The sequence below is a fragment of the Vicugna pacos genome, chromosome 7 (assembly GCF_048564905.1).
Source record: "Vicugna pacos chromosome 7, VicPac4, whole genome shotgun sequence".
Classification (NCBI taxonomy): domain Eukaryota; kingdom Metazoa; phylum Chordata; class Mammalia; order Artiodactyla; family Camelidae; genus Vicugna; species Vicugna pacos.
The window spans coordinates 63,009,977-63,031,775 of NC_132993.1; the positions used below are offsets into that span (position 1 = coordinate 63,009,977).

At 36.4% G+C, this 21,799-nt stretch overlaps 3 protein-coding genes across 15 annotated transcripts in view; 2 read left to right on the forward strand and 1 right to left on the reverse strand.

Moving 5' to 3' along the window:
* KRIT1 (KRIT1 ankyrin repeat containing) overlaps positions 1-3,924 on the forward strand; it is a 31,895-nt gene extending 27,971 nt beyond the window's left edge. For all 6 annotated transcript variants that reach the window (XM_072965019.1, XM_072965020.1, XM_031679671.2 and 3 more), the window contains 2 exons: positions 3,006-3,122; positions 3,438-3,924. In XM_072965019.1, coding sequence (XP_072821120.1) covers positions 3,006-3,122; positions 3,438-3,506 — 186 coding nt within the window. In that variant the 3' untranslated portion in view covers positions 3,507-3,924. The remainder of the gene's footprint in view (positions 1-3,005; positions 3,123-3,437) is intronic.
* Positions 1-21,799, reverse strand: part of ANKIB1 (ankyrin repeat and IBR domain containing 1) — a 203,964-nt gene that overhangs the window by 149,325 nt on the left and 32,840 nt on the right. The window contains exon 1 of one of the 3 annotated variants that reach the window (XM_072965009.1): positions 13,716-13,902. The exons of the other annotated variants lie outside the window; for them this stretch is intronic. The gene's annotated coding sequence lies outside the window, so the exon portion shown is untranslated. Of the gene's footprint in view, positions 1-13,715; positions 13,903-21,799 lie in introns of those variants that run through there. 3 annotated transcript variants of the gene reach the window in all.
* The window catches only part of LRRD1 (leucine rich repeats and death domain containing 1), a 30,077-nt gene continuing 22,455 nt past the window's right edge, over positions 14,178-21,799 (forward strand). Inside the window, exons 1-2 of one of the 6 annotated variants that reach the window (XM_072965014.1) lie at positions 14,282-14,373; positions 15,988-16,350. Coding sequence is in view for 1 of the 6 variants with exons in the window: in XM_072965010.1 (XP_072821111.1) it covers positions 14,331-14,373 (43 nt within the window). In the remaining 5 variants the exon portion in view is untranslated. Of the gene's footprint in view, positions 14,423-15,987; positions 16,351-21,799 lie in introns of all 6 variants that reach the window. The other 5 variants (XM_072965015.1, XM_072965010.1, XM_006207648.3 and 2 more) reach the window with 5 other exon arrangements.

Consider the following 21,799-nt stretch of genomic DNA (forward strand, 5'->3'; position numbering starts at 1 on the left):
ATCTTACCATTTGCAACACCATGGGTGGACTTTGAGGGTATTATGCTACGTGAAATAAGTCAAACACAAATACCATATAATCTCTCTTATATGTGGAATCTTTAAAAAATAAACAAACAAAAAAACAGAAACAAGCTCATAGATGCAAAGAACAGATTGGTTGCCAGAGGCAGGTAGTTGGGAGGTAGACAAAATGGGTGAAGGGAGTCAAAAGGTACAAACTTATAGCTGTAAAATAAATAAGTCACGGGGATATACTATAGAGCATGGAGACCATAGTTAATATAACTGTATTGCATATTTAAAAGTTGCTAAGAAAGTAGATCTTAAAATTATTCATCACAAGAAAAATTACTTTGTTAACTACATATGCTGATGAATGTTGAGGATACTTACTGAAATGATCATTTTGCAGTATATACAAATGTTGAATCATATTGTTATCTAATATATAATATATATGTCAATTATACCTCAAAAATGGGGGAAGTGAAGACTACATTTACATAAATACATATTGCTTTTCTATGCATAAGAAGTCTCTTAAAGACTTTAGAGGGGGGAACCATGTAACTGGAAATAAGAGAAGGGACATTTTTCACTATATAGCATTTTGCAACTTAAAAAAAATTAAACTGTGACTATATTACCTATTTTAAAAATAAATTAGATTTAAGTGGAAAAATACAGAATTAAAAAAGGAAATATAATATTTGACAACAGGTGGTTCATTTTGAAAATGAGAATTAGTTATAAGAACATTTTGCAGGGCAAGATGAAATGTGCATGGGATTGTGAATACCTGTTAGAACACTTCAAGCTTTTCAATAAAAGGCTTATTACTGTATTGTGTTCCTTCATCTAGCCAAAGTCACTATAATAAAAGTATGGGATTATCAATTACTTTTAGCATATTTAACACATTTTACAGGATGAACAACTCTCTAGTTAGTAATAGGAAGCTAATAAAACTCTATTTTATTCATTCAGATTTGTCTAGAATAGACCATTTTCCAAATCAGTTAAAGTAATAACTAAGTTTATGCATTTAAAAAAGCATTTTAGATTAGAAAATTTTACCATAAATCTATTTTTTATTTTCATCGTTTTTGTAACTGTATTATGTTATCACATAACTTCTGAAAGTAACCCATAGTTTAGTCATTTCTTGATAACTCAGTATCATCATTATGGGCAGACGTTATTTAATCATGCTGTTGGATATGCCTGTGAATGGAGATAAAGAATATGCAGGGACATAGGGCATACTTCAGTAATTGACTTTGAACTTGATATTTTGAAGTCTCTGGTATCAGCTTGCATTTGAGTCATTTGCTTATCATTTTCTATTTAGACTCTTTTACTCACAAAAAAAAATAGGCTGTTCTTATTATCTTGTAACCACTTTTTCTATTCCTATTGTACTGTTTGTTAAAGGAAATGAAGGAGAAATTCCCCTCATCATTTCAAGAAGTTTTTCCTCTGCTGTTTCAGAGCATTTTATACCTATATCTGCAAATTCTTCTTCATTAAGTGTATGGTGCTATTGTGGGGTGTTAACACTGAACCTTTTCTCTAAACTGTGTTTTATTTTATTTTTTGTTGTATTATTTAATTATTTTATTTTGGCAGGGTGGAGGGAGGTAATTAGGTTTATTTATTTTTAGAGGAGATACTGAGACTTGAACCCAGAACCTCCTGCATGCTAAGCATTACCTAGTACTCTGTAACTGATAAATTTCTGGCACCTATAAAAGCTCTAAGATAAATACATTTTGAAACCATCAAAGATGGAAACAATCAGCTTGTCCTCAGTTGTTTTTGATTGACCAGGATCTGCTAGGGTTGAATTTGACAGGCTTGCTTAATATCTTCATCTGCAAAAATGCCTTCATTTGCATTAAAACTCTACATAGGGTAAACTAGCCTCAGAGATTAAATCTCAGGAAAAACCATAGAATACAGCTGTGTGTGTGTTGTGTGTGTGTGTGTGTGCGTGTGTGTTTAATCTCAGTTACTTCTACGTTCTATATTTTGTTTCTCTTTGGAATAATGAAAGTTGCCCATGAGAAAATACAGCTCAGCCAGTTCCATATGCTCACCAGAGACTTGTCTGTTTGCTTACATACAATGAAGACACTTTTGAATACAGCAAAAAGAACTGTTTTTTATATGCAGAAAGTAAAAACTTGTAATACACTTAATTTTCTTGAAAATCACTGATAGAATGGACATCTTCCCCCGCCTGCCCCCTTAGCATTGGTGAAGGTTAAGGTATACAGTGTATACACTTACATAATTCAAAATGATTACCACATGGCATTAGCTAGCACCTCTATCACTAAATTACAATTTCTTTTTTCTGTTGAGAACTTTTAAGATCTAGTTTCTTAGCAACTGTCAAACATATAACATTACTAACTATAATCACCATGTCCCACATTAGATCCCCAGAACTTATTCATCTTATAGCTGAAAGTTTGTACTACTTTGACCAACATCTCCTTGAATCCCTCACCCACCAGCCCCTGGGAACCACCATTCTACTCTGTTTCTATGAGTTTGGCTTTTTTAGATTGCACATATAAGTGATATCCTATGGTATTTGTCTTTCTTTGTCTGACTTTTTTCACTTAGCATGTGCCCTCAAGTTCCATTCATGTTGTTGCAAATGACAGGATTTCCTTACTTCTCATGGCTGAGTAATATTCCTGTGTGCACATTTGTGTCTGTGTATATATAAATAGCACAGAATGGGCATCTTTAAAAATTTTTATCATTCTGATACAAAGAACATCATTGCTCAAGGAAGTTTCCTGACAGTCTACCATATATATGGCTCTGACTGCAGGCTGTATGAAGTTAGTGTGGGCTCTCTGAACAGGTTTTCTTTTAACTTTCAAAACCACTTATGTTTTAGACCTGACTAGATAAGTGTAGATAGTAAGAGAAGATACATGTTTTTAATAAATATTTCAATATAATGATTTCTAATTATGTTGCAGGCTTTACTCATCAGTCTTAAGTATGGTTGTTTTATGTGGCAGTTGGGAGATGCTGATACATGTTTTCAGATCCACAGTATGGAAAATAAAATGAGCTTTATAGTACATACAAAACAGGTAAGTACCTAATCAATTATTCTGGACTTCTAGTCATAAACTCTACTGTATTAGTAATGTTCTTTCTTTTTTTTTTAATGACAATCCATTTTACTTCAAGGAAAACCTCTATATCAAATTAACATATTTAAGACCAAGGGAAAAAGGCAGGCCTTTCCTAAGCAAACAAAGCCAGAAACTTACCTGAATAATTTACTGCAGTCTTATAACAGTGAAAAGCTCCTTTTCAAATAGAGAACTGCCCACTGACATGTATGTCATTTACACATTGTTACATATTTCATATTTATTGTCAACATATATTTTACTTTGTAGGCTGGCCTTGTGGTAAAACTATTAATGAAACTAAATGGACAGTTAATGCCCACCGAAAGAAATTCGTGAGAGGAAAGCAACTGATACTTAAGCCAACACATTTTGTAACGTAGATTTTTTCCATGAAAGATTTCTTAAACTGTTACTTTTAACAAGGTATTTAGTCTCTCGTGATGTATGTGTATACTATCACATTGTACAGAATCTGTACTTATGTTTGGTGTGTAATATACCAATTAGTTTTATATAATATCTTCATAAGCTAATCTAATTTTTAAGAGAAACACACAAAAAGGTGTAGATTGATAGTCTGTATAATATTAGACAAAATAGTAAGCTTTATAAAAAGTTATTTTTGATAAATGGTAAAGAATTTAGAGTAGAATATGATGAAATTAAAATATAGCTTTGCTGCAACTTTCTGTTATTTCAAAATACACTGAGAGTCAACATGATTTGAATAAAGAAAATGTGTTTTCCACTTAAAGCGTATGTAACACTTTATTTTGATGTATTTATATTGCCTTTACATTGTAAGAAGTAGATCACCGAATATCTGGTTGTTTTATTTAGGGGAGTACTGATGTCATATGAGGGCTAACTTGATTAGTCTGCTGTTTAATAAGCTTAGGAATTAAATTAGTCTTTCCAAGTTAATAGAGTGATGAGTTCTAAGTAAGTTCAGAGATACAATAATCTTATTTAAAATTACCCTACAGATTGCAGATAATTTTTATATATCATCATCTATTCTTCACATTTGCTTCTGCAGTATTCTTAATGGTGGTCTGCTGAGCTTTATTAAAATTAAGACTATGTGGTTAAGTAATGAAAAAGCCTGATTTATCTTTTTTTTTTTTTTGAACCTTTAAATACATATTCAACTTTAATCCAGATTCTCATTTAACCTTTGGGAAACTGATGTTTGAACCTAAGTACAGGATTTGGCATTTGACTGTCTTACGGTTTTTTTTTTTTTTAACATTTTTTATTGATTTATAATCACTTTACAATGTTGTGTCAAATTCCAGTGTTCAGCACAATTTTTCAGTCATTCATGGACATATACACACTCATTGTCACATTTTTTTCTCTGTGATTTATCATAACATTTTGTGTATATTTCCCTGTGCTATACAGTGTAATCTTGTTTATCTATTCTACAATTTTGAAATCCCAGTCTATCCCTTCCCACCCTCTACCCCTCTGGTAACCACAAGTCTGTATTCTCTGCCCATGAGTCTTTAGATTCCACATATGAGCGATCTCATATGGTATTTTTCTTTCTCTTTCTGGCTTACTTCACTTAGAATGACATTCTCTAGGAGCATCCATGTTGCTGCAAATGGCGTTATGTTGTCGGTTTTTATGGCTGAGTAGTATTCCATTGTATAAATATACCACCTCTTCTTTATCCAGTCACCTATTGATGGACATTTAGGCTGTTTCCATGTTTTGGCTATTGTAAATAGTGCTGCAATGAACATTGGAGTGCAGGTGTCATCCTGAAGTAGATTTCCTTCTGGATACAAGCCCAGGAGTGGGATTCCTGGGTCATATGGTAAGTCTATTCCTAGTCTTTGGAGGAATCTCCACACTGTTTTCCATAGTGGCTTCACCAAACTGCATTCCCACCAGCAGTGTAGGAGGGTTCCCCTTTCTCCACAGCCTCTCCAGCATTTGTCATTTGTGGACTTTTGAATGATGGCCATTCTGACTGGTGTGAGGTGGTACCTCACTGTAGTTTTGATTTGCATTTCTCTGATAATTAGTGATATTGAGCATTTTTTCATGTGCTTTTTGATCATTTGTATGTCTTCCTTGGAGAATTGCTTGTTTAGGTCTTCTGCCCATTTTTGGATTGGGTTGTTTATTTTTTTCTTATTGAGTCGTATGAACTGCTTATATATTTTGGAGATCAAGCCTTTGTCGGTTTCACTTGCAAAAATTTTCTCCCATTCCGTAGGTTTTCTTCTTGTTTTATTTCTGGTTTCCTTTGCTCTGCAGAAGCTTGTAAGTTTCATTAGGTCCCATTTGTTTATTCTTGCTTTTATTTCTTCTAGGAGAAAATTTTTGAAATGTATGTCAGATAATGTTTTGCCTATGTTTTCCTCTAGGAGGTTTATTGTATCTTGTCTTATGTTTAAGTCTTTAATCCATTTTGAGTTGATTTTTGTATATGGTGTAAGGGTGTGTTCTAGCTTCATTGTTTTACATGCTGCTGTCCGGTTTTCCCAACACCATTTGCTGAAGAGACTGTCTTTATTCCATTGTATGAAATTCTTGCCTCCTTTGTCGAAGATGAGTTGACCAAAGGTTTGTGGGTTCATTTCTGGGCTCTCTATTCTGTTCCATTGGTCCATATGTCTGTTTTGGTACCAATACCATGCTGTCTTGATGACTGTAGCTCTAAGCCTGATTTATCTTTAATTCTGAGCTAAGCACTTTTGATTCTACAAAGATAGTACTCTGTTCAGTTTCATCCATTCCAGTGGCCTTGACTGTTACCAAATACCCTATAGACTCCCAGATGTAAAATTTCAGCTTCAGCCTCTCTTCTGAACTCTAGATCTTAATGTCCAATTTCCTACCATTCTAACTCCACATATACAAGGAACATCTGTTTCATAATAGCTGGAAACAGAATTTGTTTCCTCTGCTTGCTCCATTCTATCCTTATCCTTGTATTCTCTGTTTGGTTAATGGCATTATCAAATTGCATACAGTTGGTTAGCCTGGAAATAAATCTTGGAGTGGTCTGTAACTTCCCCTTTAATCACCCCACACATTCCACTTAATCAAGCTCTGTCAAATGTCTTGTGAGTCCTTTCCTATTCCCTTCCTCCCTGTTTGCATTGCAGCCACCCTAGTTCAAGTCTTCGCCATCTGTTCCTGGGCTCATTGTGGCTTCTGGCTCCCTCAACTCAGGCTCTATACCCTGCCCACCTATCTGCCACGCGGGTGCCAAGTTAACCCTTCTCAAGGATGTGATTATTTCATTATGCTCTGAAAACTCTCCTCACTGAATCTAAAGTTAAATTCCAGTTCGTCAGTATTGAATACACTAACCTGCTTATCCAGATTAATTTCTAACCATTTCTCCCATGCTTACCCTATACTCCAACCCAGTGTTTCCCAACCCTGGCTCTGCAGTCATGAGGGGGGTTTTCATAGTTTATGACTCAGTAATTAAAATTAAAGAGTGGGGCCCAAGCATTTCTGTTTTTAAAGTATCCCATGTGATTTTGATATATAGCTTAGGGTTTAGAACTGCTGTTATAACCAATTTTAACTAGAAAACAGCTGAATGCTTTTCACTTCACAGAGGGAGGTGAGGATGCAATGATGCATCAAACAACTCCCTGCTCCGTAGAATGAAGTGTGCCCTGCTGGAGTCGTACAATATAGTAGCCCTGAGAGAAGGGAAGAAAAAGCTATTAGAGTAGTATGGCTGCTAAAAGCTTAAAAATTTATAGCATTATAAAGTTAATTTTCAAAATTAAGTATTGAAAAAAAAATTCATCAGGCCATAACCAGAAATAAACAATAAGGGGGAAATGCAGACAGCTTTTAATGAGTGCCTAGGATTGTGCAGGCATATATGAGCACTGGGGATAAAAGATAAGATAACATTTTCCTTTTCATCATTCTTTTAATAAATTTGAGTGCCTTTTATGTGCCAGGTATGTGGTGGTAAGAAAAATAAAGTCCCTGCCTTCAAGGAGCAAAGTTTAATGGGGCAAATATAAGTGCTTATGGAAGTAAGTTTATATATTTATAAACTGTGATGAAAGAAAAATAAAATGTACTATCTAAGCATAAAGAGGGAAACCTGACACGGTCTTAGAGATCAGGAGAGGCTTCCCAGAGCCATTGCTACTTGAGCTGGCATCTGAGGAGCAAGCAGGAATGAATGATATGAAGACAGCTGAGGGGAAAGGAAGTGAGGTGAAATGTTATGGTTGGAGAATTGATGAGAAGAATGACAGTGTCCTCATTTTTAGCTAAGAGGTGAATTCAAACAGTTGTTTTTCCAAATCAGAACAAATGAACTTCCATTGTAGAAATAAACCAGAACAGATAACGCTATGCGTGATAACTGCATTAGGAAAAGGAAAATTTCCTGAAGAACCAGATCTTGTAAGATTAAAAGCTGCCAAAATTGACCCTAGAAAAATTAGACTTGATAGAAATAACAAAGTAAAGCTTCCCACGGTTCTTGACCAAATTTAATGGAATTACATAAATAAAATTTAGATTTTAATATGATCCTGAGGAACTTAATGACAAAAAAATGTAATTGGAAGAATTTGATACATGCCCAAAACACCAGTTGATTAGTGAATTCCTTACTTTATAATTTATGTAGGAAAAAAACACTTCCAATGAAAATAGTATCAGTAAAATGAAAATGGGAAAACTTTAAATTGTTTTTGCTGTACTATGTGTGTAGGAAACTGATCAAGAAATTAAACTGGTTTGAGTACATGCAAAAAATATTTCCTCAACAAAAATCTATCTGTGATGGTATGATTCCCATTTAACATTTGTCTTCATAAGGCCAGAATGCCTCTAGGGTCATTTCTGGTATTTGGAGAGGCAGGGATAGGCAGACTGAAAAGCAAAAGAGGAATAAGCCCTGGGGGTTCTCAGAAACCAGAGTGCTTCAGGCAAAGAACTATCTTTTGGACATCTTAGGGCATAGATGAGAAAAACAATTTCAGTACATTGTGCAAATTCTTTATGATAGGAGACAGTGCTGGTTGTTCAGAATTCACTGGCAGGGCACCAAGGAAGAGCAGAAAGTTAGGACTTACTTCCCCATTAGTTAAATAATAACTAATACTTAAAAATGGTGCTTACTATATGGCTGGCATTGTTTGTAGCACTTTTAGATATATTTAATCCTTAAAACAATTACTTTGAGGCAGTTACTATTATTCCCATATAACAGATGAAATGGGGAGAGTTAAGTAGCTTGCCAAAAAACATAGCTACTAAATAGTGGAGCTGAGATTCTTAACAAGGCAGTCTGGATCCAGATATAAGTGAATCAGAAACATGATTTATAATTGTAATGAAAATGTAACAAGATATTTGTTTTCTATCTTTTAAAAAGCTTAGCAGCTAAACTTCCTAAAACAGTGATGTAAATGTTTTTGTTTTATTATATTATGTAACTTGAGTACAATCTTATATGCAGAGGTTATGTTATTTGTCTAAAATCACAAAACAAGTGGTGGAATCAGAATTCAAAATCTGGTAATCTGGCTTCTGAATTCAAACGTTAGTGAGGTAAAGGAGAGGTAGCTCAGAGGTTTAACATCCCCCCCCCCGGCAAAAAAGACCAACTTTTGAAGGATGTTGTGCTCCCTGTTGATAAGCCATTGGAGCCTTTTGGACTTGACTAGGTCAGATTTGTGGGTTGAAAGATCACTCTGGGCCAGTGTACAGAAGGGCTTGAAGAGGTCTGAGCAAGAAGGTATATGGAAAGAAATGGATTAATGTTTTGGACATGAGGAATTAGGAAAGAATAAGAATCACAAATGATTTCCCTCTTTCTGTCCTGGGCAACTGGAAAAATGGTACCACATATGCTTAAGGTAGGGAGGAGGAGGATTTGAAAAAATGTATTGGGTTCCTGGTGCCTAAGGGATATACATGTGGAGATATCCTGGCCTGAATCTCAGAAGGCTCTGCAGGAGTGACAGTTGAAACTCCAGAAAAAGATTTAAAGCTACCCAGGATGAGAGCAGAGATGCAAGCCAAAGATTTAAGAAATGAACAAAGGTAGGGCAACCCACAAAGCATTTTTTTAGGCACATGGGTATCAGTATGGCACCATCCTATATACTGCGTATCAATAAATTTCATATGGGCAAAAATTAAATATTAAAAGAATCTTTAATATCACTAGAGAAAAACAGACTAATATATTTTACTGGTAGAGAGCACATTCATTTATGGATTTTTTTTAATGGGTTTCATGAGAGATAGGTGTTTAAAATGCATTTAAATATACACAATTAAAAGGAACGCAAAAGAATCAGGGAATTTAGAGCAATTGGAATTCCTATATAGCTATCAGAAATGCAAAAGTCGCACCATCATTTTGGAAAACAGTTTGGTAATTTTTTATAAGTTAGATATACACCGCATAGGACCCAGTCATTCCACTCCTAGGTATTTATTCAAGAAACAAAAACTTATGCTCACACAAAAATTTGCATGCAAATTGTTATAGGATACATCTTTTATTTTTTCATAATTCATAATGAAATGTAATTTTTCATAACAGCCCCAAAGTGGAAACATCCCAAATATCCTCCAATGGGTGACTGAATAAACAAACTTAGGTACATCCATATGATGGAGTACTACTCAGCAACAAAAAAGAATAAACTACTGATGAACAATGTGGATGAACTTAAAATGCACTACGGTAACTGAAAGCCAGACTCAAAAAGTTACATACCATAGTATTCCATTTAGATGACATACTGGAAGAGGCAAAACTATACAGTCAGAAAGCAAATAATGATTAACAGAGGTTAAGGATGGATGGTGGGGAGGGGATGTGAGAATATGAAGGGGCAGCATAAAAGAATTTGGGGGAGTAAAAGAACAGTCCTATGTTCTTGTTATGATTGATAGATACTCAGTGTATTTGTCAAATCTCACAAAACTGTACATCAAAAAAACTTTACATAAATTTTAAAAGTACATGAAAGAATCAACTTGCTATACAAGTGCTGAAAATTTATCAAAAATATGTGTATTTAATGGAAATATAAATCAGTATTCAAATTCCAATGAGTGGTAAAAGAAGATTCACAGGTTATATGTTCAGAAATGCAGGTAACTAAAAAGTGGGAGAATACAAATTTTTGCTAAAAAAATGCAAAACAACCTTATTAAAATAGTGAAAATTGTATGAAATAGTAACTAATTACATTAAGAAAAATCAATGATGGCACAGGACAAAGACAACATATGAGAATGTATTTTGATAGTACTGAAATTGGCTTAGTCTTCTAGTACAGCCATCTGGGAAATGTTTACTCCCTTTGACCTGATAATCCCACATTGAGGACTGTCCAAGAAGGAGTCCACTACCCCCACTTTCTCGTTTGTGTGCTTTACTGGTACAGTTTCCCCTACTTGCCAAGGGAGTAAACCATTTGTGCTGCAGTTCAACAAGAGAAAAAGTAATAGTTCTCTAATGTTACTGTAAAACTGGAAGAAAACTGTACGGTTAAAAATAATATATACCCAAGGCAATTGCTTTTAAAATAAGTCTCTGCCAGAGCATACCAAATGCTTTAGTTATTATAGGATCATGTAGTAATGCCATTAACTCAATTATATGAACAAATAACACATAATCTCAAAGCAGTTGTCAGTGAACTGTTGTTGACTTTTGGAAAATGCTATATGATGTTTTAGTAACATGCCTTCCAAGCTATATTTTACAGATGCTGATGATACTTGTTTGTATTTACTGAATATATATCAGTAGGGAAGTGAAAGGGAAAGAATCTAAAATAGCAGGTCATATGCAAATAGAAAAATGGATAAATTTTTCACAAGTCAAATGTGCATCATTTTTCTTTCTGGATTGTTTGCTTTCAATTAATATTGAATTTAATTTTGTACATATAACCATTAGGTAGAAGAAAAGACAAATCTGGAGTTTTAATTTTTTTTTCAGCCATTTCACTCAATTTACTGTATATAGTTAAAAGTTGGATTTTAATTAATTTTATCTGGACTTTGGCTTACTTGTTAAATTACTTAGTATCTTAAAGTATATGGATGTTCACACACCACTTATTATTTTATGTTGTGTAACAGTTTAAAGGCAAGGCATAAAGTGGCATACAATACATAAAGTGGCAATTACAGTTTTCCCTCTTTCTTAGTCATAATCAGTCATTGAAATGAATGAAAAATATATCATTTATCATTTACATTATTGTATAAATGAGGAAAAATATAGAAGTAGAAATTTTCCAAGATGGACTAAACACTATTATAGGAGTTACCATTTAAAAAATAAGTTTTTGAAACTTATTTTCAAGTTCTGAATAAAATTTGAGACAATTCTTAGGTAGAGATAATCCCAATCTGCTTTCTAATGTGGAGTTTAAATCACAAATCAAAAACTTAGTATTTCAGCTCCTTAAAAGAAAAGTGATGGCTGGGAGAGGAGAAGGATAAGAAAATGACCTCTATTCTGAAGACCAAAGATAATATAAATTGTAATACTAATATTAAAAAGCTTTTTCACCTCTATTTTATGCTGAGTAAATAAGATAAATATATTAAGTAGCAGTTTTTAATGCCTTGATGAGACAAACAAATAAAAACCAGACTTCTGGACACTAGGAAATTATAATTTCCAACTGTATGGACATAAAAACAAACACATAGATCAGTGGAATAGAACAGAGAGCCCAGAAATAAACTCACACATATATGACCAGTTAACCTGTGACAGAGGAGCCAAGAATATACAGTAGGGAGAGGCCAGCCTCTTCAATAAATGGTGTTGGGGAAAATGGACAACTATATGCAAAACAATGAAACTGGACCACTATCTTAACACCGTACACAAAAACTAACTCAAAATAGATTAAAGACTTTAACTTAAGATCTGAAACCATAAAATCCCTAGATAAAAGTACATTGGGTAAGCTTCTTTGTCACTGGTCTTGATGATTTTTTTTTTGAATTTGACACCAAAAAAAATCATACATACAGGCATACACACACAATGGAATATTTCTCAGCCAAAAAAAAAAAAAACTTGCTATTTGTGACAACATGGATGAAACTTGAAGGCATTATGCTAAGTGAAATAAGTCAGAGAAAGACAAATTCCACATGATCTCACTTGTATGTGGAATCTTAAAAAATCTGAACTAACAGATGCAAAGAACAGATTAGTGGTTGCCAGAGGCAGGGAATGGGGGTGTGTGTGAAATGGGTCAAATGGTAAAAACTTCCTGTTAAAGCATAAAGTCCTGTAGATACAAAGTACAGCATGGCAGCTATAGTTAATAATACTGTATTATATATTTGAAAGTTGCTGAAGGACTAGATCTTACAAGTTCTCATCCCAAGAAAAAAATTCTGTAACTATGTGAGTGACATGTTAACTAGACTTATTATCATTTTGCAACATATACAAATACTGAATCATTTTGTACACCAGAAACTAACAATGTTATATATGTCAGTTATATCTCAACTTTAAAACCCACCGGCTTCTGGAACACTAGCAAATTATATATTTTTCCAATTAGTCACCAAGTTCTTAACTCATTAGGCAAATGACAGCTTGCAAATCCAACCCACAAAATAGCATACTAAAAGGCTACACATTTAGAACTATTATATAAAAAGGACCCTCACTGCTTTTCATACATTTCTAACAAGTTAATTGCATTCATTATCCAACTTTAAATTCCAAACTGGAATTTGGTGGTGACGGGAGGGGTTGGGAAACTATGGGAAAAGCTGTGGGCCAACCACCCTGATAACCAGAAGGGCTATGGCTATTCACCAAGGCAGCAGCATCCAGGCTGAGGGGGAAGTGCCCTACTCTGCAGACCAGGGACCTTGCAAATGAAAGGTAAGCCTTTGACATGAGTCTATGGATAACTCTTTGAAGGTTTCTTGTTAAACTGGCACTCAAAGGACATTTTAAATGTAACTTTTATGTGTGTTTAATGTGATGTGATGGTGTTCACCAAAATTTATGAATGCAAGTGGCATTTTTGGAATACTTTATTTCAATTATGGTAAAACACTTGGTTTACTCAATTTTGTAACATTTTAAATATTTCTATTAGTAAGCCAAGGAAGATCCTTTTTAAGTTTTCTGTTTCCCTTTCTAAAAGGTCTATCATTTTGTTCTTTAATTATATCCTCATATTCTACAAATACTTCCTGTTTTTTCTTAATTTTCCTTCCTGTATTTTTCATAAATACTGTTATGTTTATTTAGGCTAGGACTAGACTATTGTAACTTTTCCTTGTCCTGCTGTTTAGATGATGGGAGAAGGGATGTCACAGTCACCCCAGGAGCTTTGTCAAAGCTCAGCCACCTCTCCTGCCTACACTCATTCCCCAGTACTCTTCTTGGCAACTTCAAAGGCAAACCCGCCTCCTGATCAAACTCCTCATTGTCTCGAGCATCCCTTTAAATAGAGGTGCAGCCGCCACCTCCAGGAGATAAACGGGCTCAGTTATTTCTGAGCTCCGGTTTCTTACCTTCATTCAGCCTGGTTCTTGGTCTGGGGGCCCGGGCGGGCCTGAAGAATGTCCCAGGAGTAACCCAGACAAAAGAGGTTGGGCTCCAAGAGGCGGTTTGGTCGAACCAAATGAGGTGGTCCTCCACATCACTAAATGCTATTTTCACTGCGCCTGTATCGCCTGCTGTTCACGCCGCAGGCAGGAAAACCAAGTTCGGTAGAAGCACCTCGGAGCACGACTATCCATGAAGTCAGACTCGGGCTGATTAGCGTGGTGGGAGCCTCCGAGGCCCAGAGCCCTGGCCAGTGGTTGTCCATCCTGGGTGCTCGTTAGAATCAGATGTCCGGCCGCCCCCGAAAAATTAAATCATAAACTGGATCTTCCTGGGAGATTCCAATGCTAAACCAAAGACCCAGACGCGCATTCTCTACTCTTGCACACGGCAGCCGGCGCGCGTCCCTCCTGGGGAATTGAATGGAGGCCTGGGCCTCCCCCCAGGTGTCCTAGTGTGACCGGGGGCCAGCTCACAAACGCGCTGGCGCGCGACGGAGCCCAGGCCCCCGGCCACTCGCCGGCGGCTCAGGGTCGCGCCAGCGCGGGTCAGCAGGCTGCCGCCATCGCTGGAGTCGTTGGATGCTACCCCTCCCGCGCGCGACTAGCTGCGGGAAGACTCCAGGTGACGCCAAGCTCTGACTTACTTCGGAAACCCTCTAAGCCAAACCCAGGTTTTCTCCTCCTCCCATGTCCCTTTAACACCTGCAGCTCTGCATGTCCTCCCTTTTCTCCGTGCCCCAGGGATACCCACCGCTAGCGTGTGTGCATCCTGTCCCACGTTACTTTAGCCTCTGTTCAGTGGCCATTTTTTTCACACTCTAGGACAATTTGTCGATGCTACACGATATAAAAACGTGCTGTGGCTCCCTGAATGCCCATGCCTTTCAGATATGTAACAAATTACATTGGGTGGTTGTTCAATATTTAGGAAAACAGGTGGGATCTATTTTTATCACATTGGCAATATTTGTTTTTAAATTAAGCTCTCAGTGCTTGTGAGAATGAGGGGAGACCATCTTGTATACATTTTTAGAGTGCTATTTAGTTGTGTGTTATCAGCCTTAAAAATGTTCACATGGGAATTATTTGATGGCATATCCTTCAATGGAATATTTTTCAGGCATGAAAGATAAGCTTTTCAAATATTTGATTTCAAATCATGGTATGTTAACTACAATTTATATTCTGTAATGAAGTAAATATTTCATATCTGTACTGTTCAATAAGGTAGTCAACAGCCAAGTGTGGCTTCTTAGCACTTGAAATGTGGCTAGTATGACTGAGGAGCTATGTTGGAATTTAAACAAATTTAAATTGAAATAGCCACATGTGGTTAGTAGCTACCATACTGGACAATAATGAAAGGTCTCAATTTTTTTTTTTAAATAAGTATGATGTCATCACTGTTTATCTATAAGAAAGGAACACCACAGTTGCTTCTCCAGCATCTATTCTTCCTTTGGGTTGTTCTATCTCCCTGATATGTATGTATATGTGTGTGTGAGTGTGTGTATACACACACAGATCTCTGACTCAGTTTCTCTCCTCCAGAACCACTTCAAACTGGGTTCATGGCCAATCTTTGGTATCCACACAAGGAGACAAGAATAGCCCTTCTTTAATTCTGTGTCTTTTAAAACCAGCCCTTTTGTTACACAGTAATGTGAATGTACCTAAAGCTACTAACTATATACTTGTAAAATGGTTACAATGATAATTTTATGTATATTTTACCACAATAAAAACAAAAACAAATCCCTTTTACAAGAAAACCACCAAACACCTGGGGATAAAACTACCATACACCATAGTGACCCATCAAGATCATAATCCCATGTATGCCATGCTTACTGAAGTCCTAGGGCTAAAGCTACCTGAAGAAGGCAACCCCACAAAAGCCAACTGCACAATCTGGGCTGTGACAAAATGCCCAAGTCAAAACTCTAACGTTATAAACCATGAGATCTCACTACTCCAGAGACTTAATTTCTCCACTTGTATTTATTTTTCAAAGTGTTCCAGCAGTGCACCAGGTGTTGCAAATTGTGACTAAAGAATAACACCCTTTCTTCCCCTCCCCAGTTCTTTATCATTAAATATAATCAGGTAGAAGGGAGTCAAAATATCACATTTATTACTAATAAAGCAGTTTAGAGAGAATGGCTTTGATCTACAGCTAAGTGGACTTATATTAATTCGTCATTGAATTTGACATAATTACTTTGCCATCACACAGTTGGACAACCTTGGCTTCCCCATCAAGTATGCAGCCCTCTTATTCTATGGAAGACAACTGACTAGAACACAGATCTTGCAGGCGGAAAGACCCGAAGGAGGGAGCCCCAAAAAGCTGAGTTGATCAGTCATCCAAGACTCCTGTGTAGAGATTACATAATGGAGATGAGGCTCAAGGCCAACAGCATTACACATCCTTCCACATGGGAACCTGAAGCCAGGAGAAAGCCATTACTTCCCCACATGTCTCAAGAGGAAGAAAAAAAATTGGACACACCAGTAATAAATCAAATTAATAAAAGATCAAAAAGCAAATTTTACAGATGCTTCAGACGCCCATAAATAAAAATGCTTCAAGAAATAGGTAATTAGGATGTTACCCAGCTCATTTTACAAGTGTAGTATAACCTTCCTTGACAGTAAAATTGGGTAAGAACAGTACAGAAAAGGAAAATTATTAGCAAAATTACTAATAACATAGGCATAAAAATTCCGAGTAAATGTTACATTTAATTCAGAAATAATTAAAAAGCGACATATCATGACCAAGTTTGATATATCCAAGAAATGCCACATGTTTAATACAGAAAATCTATTAATGTAATATGCCTAGGACTTCCTTTCAAGACGGTAGAGTAGAAGGAGCTGGAGCTCATCTCCTCTCACAGACTCACCAAGACCATGACTAACTGTAGAACAACTCAATAAAAAAGACTAGAAACTACCAGAAAGGTTCTTCTGTAGCTAAAAACTTAAAGCAGAAACCATGATGAGATAGGTAGGAGGGACGGACTCTTGTTATAATTATGTCCCATACACCCGGGGTGGGCGACCTACAAACTGGAGAATAATTATATTGCAGAGGTTATCCCATGAGAGTGAGAGTTCTGAGTCCCATATCAGGCTCCCCAGCCCAGGGGTCTGACACCAGGAAGAGGAATCCTCAGAGTGTTGGGCTTTGAAGGCTAGCTGGGCTTGATTGTAGGAGCTCTGCAGGACTAGGGGAATTAGAGACTGTACATTTAAGGATCCCACAGAAAATCTCATGCTCACTGAGACCAAGGACAAAAGCAGTAACTTCATAGGAGCTTAGGCCAGACCTACCTGCTGAGCTTGGGGGTCTCCTGGGGAGGCGTGGGGTGACTATGTCTCACCCTGGGGGCATGGATGCGGTGGCGGACATTAGGTGGTGTTCATTTGAATGAACTCTTTTCCGGAGGCTGACATCTTCCTTGGACAGGAGCTTGGAGACTTAGCCCTACCCCATAGCCTTTAGGCTCCTTTAGGACGCCTCTAGCCAAACAACTAACTAGGTGGGGATAGATCCTCACTCATCAGCAGACACTGCCTAAGGCCAACCCCACAGCTGCCTCTAGACACACCCTTAGACACAGCCCTGCTCACCAGAAGGCCCTGCTCACCAGAAGGCCAAGACCCAGCTTCATCCACCAGTGGGCAGGCACCAGCCCCTCACACAAGAAAGCCTGCACCAGCCACGAGTCCAGCCTCACCCACCAGGTGGCAGACATGAGAAACTGGAAAACTTTGATCTCACAACCTACGAAACAAGTCCACAAACACAGGCCGGAATCTATCCTTGGACCAGCTGGCTACAGGACCCTGGGTGAGAGAGGGGAGTACACTGCTGGGACACATAGGACATGCCCTACAGAGGGCCACTTCTCCAAGGTGGATAAATGTAACTAACCCTACATAAATATGCAAATAGAAATTTAGACAAAATGAGGTAGCAGAGGAGTGCGTTCCAGGGAAAGGCACAAGATAAAATCCCAGAAGAAGAAATAAGTGATACCAAATAGGCAATCTACCCAAGAAAGAGTTCAGAGTAATGACTGTGAAGATGATCAGTGAGCTCGGGAGGAGAATAGATGCACAGAGCGAAGTTTATAACAAGGAGTTAGAAAGTACAAAGGACAACTAAACAAAGTTAAAGAATATAATTACTGAAATGAATGATACACTAGAGGCAGAAAAGCGAATCAGTGAGCTAGAAGACAGTAGTGGAAATCACAGCAGAACAGAAAAAAAGAAAACAAGAATGAAAAGAAATGAAGACAGTTTAAGAGACCTCTGGGACAATATAAAGCACACTAACATTCTCATTATCAGGGTCCCAGAAGGAGAAGAGACAAAAGGCCCAAGAAAATATTTGAAAAGGTTATAGCTGAAAACTTCCCTAACCTGGGGAAGGAAATAGCCACCCAAGTCTAGGAACCCAGAGAGTCCCGTTCAGGATTAACCCGAAGAAGAGTGAACCAAGACATTATAATTAAAATGTCAAAAAATTAAAGATAAATAGAGAATATTATAATTAAAATGTAATATGCCATATTATCAGATTAAAGAAATAATACAGTTAACTGCTATCATTCCTCCTATTTCACATGGTGCTGAAGGGCTTAACAAATGCAGTACCATAAAAATAAACAAGAGTCAGAGAACTGGATAAGAAGGAAGAAAAACTGCCAATATTTATACTATTGTCTTTACAGAAAATCCAGGAGAATGTATAAATTTATCAGGACTAATAAGAGAGGATAGTCAGATTGCTAGATACAAAATCAACATGCAAAAATTAGTAATGTTTCTGTATATTAATATTTTAAAAACTAAAAAAATGATACAGGAAAGAGATACTATTCCCCTCAGCAAGAGACATAACACTGTTATTAAATAGGAGGATGCAAAATCATAAATATATCACTTCTTTCTCAAATTAATTTAATTTCAGTTCTTATTGAAATACAAGCAAAATATTTTGTGGAACTTGACACACTGATTCTGAAGTTGATCTCGCTATGTAAAGGATTGAAAATAACCACCACAGATTTGAAGACAAATAATAATAAGGTGAAAGGACTTCCTCTACTAGATATCAAGGTTTATTATTATAAAGTTATAATCATAAAAACCATGTGGTATTGATGCAAACTTAGACAGATAGATAAAAGGAATAAAACTAAAAGTCCAGAAACAGATCCCGCATATATATAATATATGATTGAGGCAACATTAGCAATCGGTGAAGAAAGAACCTAATCAATAAACTGTTGGAAACAACTGACTAGCATATGAGAAAAAATTAAATAAGATCCCTAATAATTTCCATATAGATTAAAGAACTGTAAAAGGCAAAACATAAAATGTTTTAGAATGCTGGGTATCTTTCTTTTGCCCCTTATATCAGTCTTTGCTGTATAACAAACTTTATTAAGCTCACAATTCTGTAGGTTAGCCATTTGGGGTTGGCTCATCTAGACAGTTATACTGATAGTCGTGTCTGGGCTCACCCATACATCTGGGATCAGCCAGCAGTCAGCTATGTCACTCTCTTCTGGGTGTTGGCTGACTAAAGGCTGGGATGACAAGCCAAATGTCTCTTATCATCCAGTAGACTAGCCCAGACTTCTTCACATAGCATAGATGGTAGAAGTCTCAAAAACTGTTGAGAGGATAGTTCTATAAGGTTCAGAGTCTAGGTGCTTTTCAAAACTCTGCTTGCCTTATGTTTACTAATGCCTCATTGGCCAAGACAAGTCACATGGCCAAGCTGAGATTCAAGAGATGGGAAACATTCAAGAGATGGGAAACATTTGTAGCCATTTTTGTTATCTCTGATTCTGCTTCATTCCCCAGGGGGCTGAACTTGTATGGATTGCATCAAGTGTGTCTCATGCTCTTTGACTTCCATTTGGGTTTAGCCAATAGGGAACTGCAGCTGAGGATAAGAGGAATGGAGGAGAGTGAGACTGGGATTTTATTTCCTGGCTCTCTTGCTGCAGCACATTGCTGCAGACTGACTGCTCCTTCATCCAAGGGCCCAGTTCCAATCAGGTGGCCTTTCTCCACAGAGCAGTCTGGATACTCTATCTATATCTATCTATCTACCTATCTAAGTGTCTATCTACCTACCTACCTACTGATATCTCTCTCTCTTTCCCTCTCCTAGGATACAACATTATCCTCTGTGGTTTCCCTACACTCTACTGACACCTTTATAAATAAGCTCTCTGTTAAATTTTCCTCAAATTACTCATTTTGAATGGATATTCTTTCCTGTGGAATTCTGACTGATATATACAATTTCTTTTTTTTTAAGTTTGTTATTGTATTAATTATTTTTTATTTTGGTGTAGGGGGAGGTAAGTAGATTTGTTTATTTTTAGAGGAAGTACTAGAGATTGAATCCAGGACCTCATGCATGCTAAGCATGTGCTCTACCACTAGAGCTATACCCTCCCCTCTAAGAATTTCTTAAATGAGGCACAAAAAACAAAAACCATAAAATTAAAATATGACAAAACACATTGTGGAAGTAGAAAATTATAGACCCAAATACTTTGACTCAACCATAGTTGAAATTATAGTCAAAGCCATAAACCATACCTTTTGAGAAACTGGGAATAGAGATCATTTGGACACAGATTATTTTAATAACCTTTAACACTCACTTAGAGCAAAAACCAAAAGTGTATTGATTAAACCCTAGTCCAGTCTGGTGTAGTTAAGGGTCTGTTGAAGTTAGATATATGCATGGGTGTAATATATTTAATATGTCTCCTATTATGGACATTTATGTTATTTCTAATCTGTTACTATTACAATGCTTTTTGTATCTACTTAAGAATTCATTCTCCATCCTAATATCATGAAGACATCCTCCTACCATCATCTACTTAAGAGTCTTATTGTTTTACTCTTCACATTTAAATCTATAGTCCACCTAAAATTGATTTTTGTGGATGGCAAGATAGGGGTCAAATACCCTTTTCTTTCTATTTGGATTCCCAGTTGACTCAGAATCAATAGCCATCCTTTCCCCATTGTCCTTACTGCCACCTTTGTGATAGATGAAGGTCCATATATGCATGGGTTCCATTCTTTTAATGTCAATCTTTCTGTGATCTTATGCTTTATAGTCATCTTTCATAAAATAGCACTATGGTTTTGTTTCTTGGTTTTTTTTTATTTTACAAATTGACTATTTAGTCCGTTCACATTTATTTTGATTATCAATATATTTAGACTGGATACACACAGCTCCAGGTAGACTTTCACTGTAGTTGCCAGGAAGTCTATTCTCATCTTGTCATTCATTTGTAAATGTTCCTTCCCTTCTCTCTGACTGCTCTTGTGATATTTTCACTATTTATAATGTTCTGTAGCTTCAGGATAAAACTTTTTAGTTATCCGGCTTTGGATATGTTGTCCAACATGGATCTGTGGATTCATATTTTTCATCAGTTCCAGGACATTCATAGCCAATATTTTTTAAAAAATTGCTTTTGCTCCATTGCCTCCATCTTCTCCTTCTGGAACTATAATTAGATATATGTTAGTCCTTCTCATTATATTTTCCATGTGCCTCATCATATTTTATATCTCCTTATATCTTTTGACTATGTTCTGGATATATCTTTCATATTTCCTGGTTCACATTTGTCCAGTTGTTCTAGAATCATTATTGAAAAGATCATCTTTTTTTACAAAGTTCTGAAGTCCCATCTCCTTCATAAATCAGATATCCATATGTCATAATCAACTGTCTGTTTCTGAGATTTCTATATATTCTGTTCATCTACTTGTATATTCTTGTACCAATACCATATCACCTTAATTACTGTAGATTCATAGTAAGTCTTGATATCTAACAAGCAAGTCCTCTCACCTGTTTTTCCTTCTTTAAGACTGTCATGACTATTCTTGGCCCTTTGTCCAAGTGCTTTTAAGAATCAGCATGTCACGTTAGGATTTGGATTGGAAATAAGAAATAAGCTTAGGATTTTGATTGG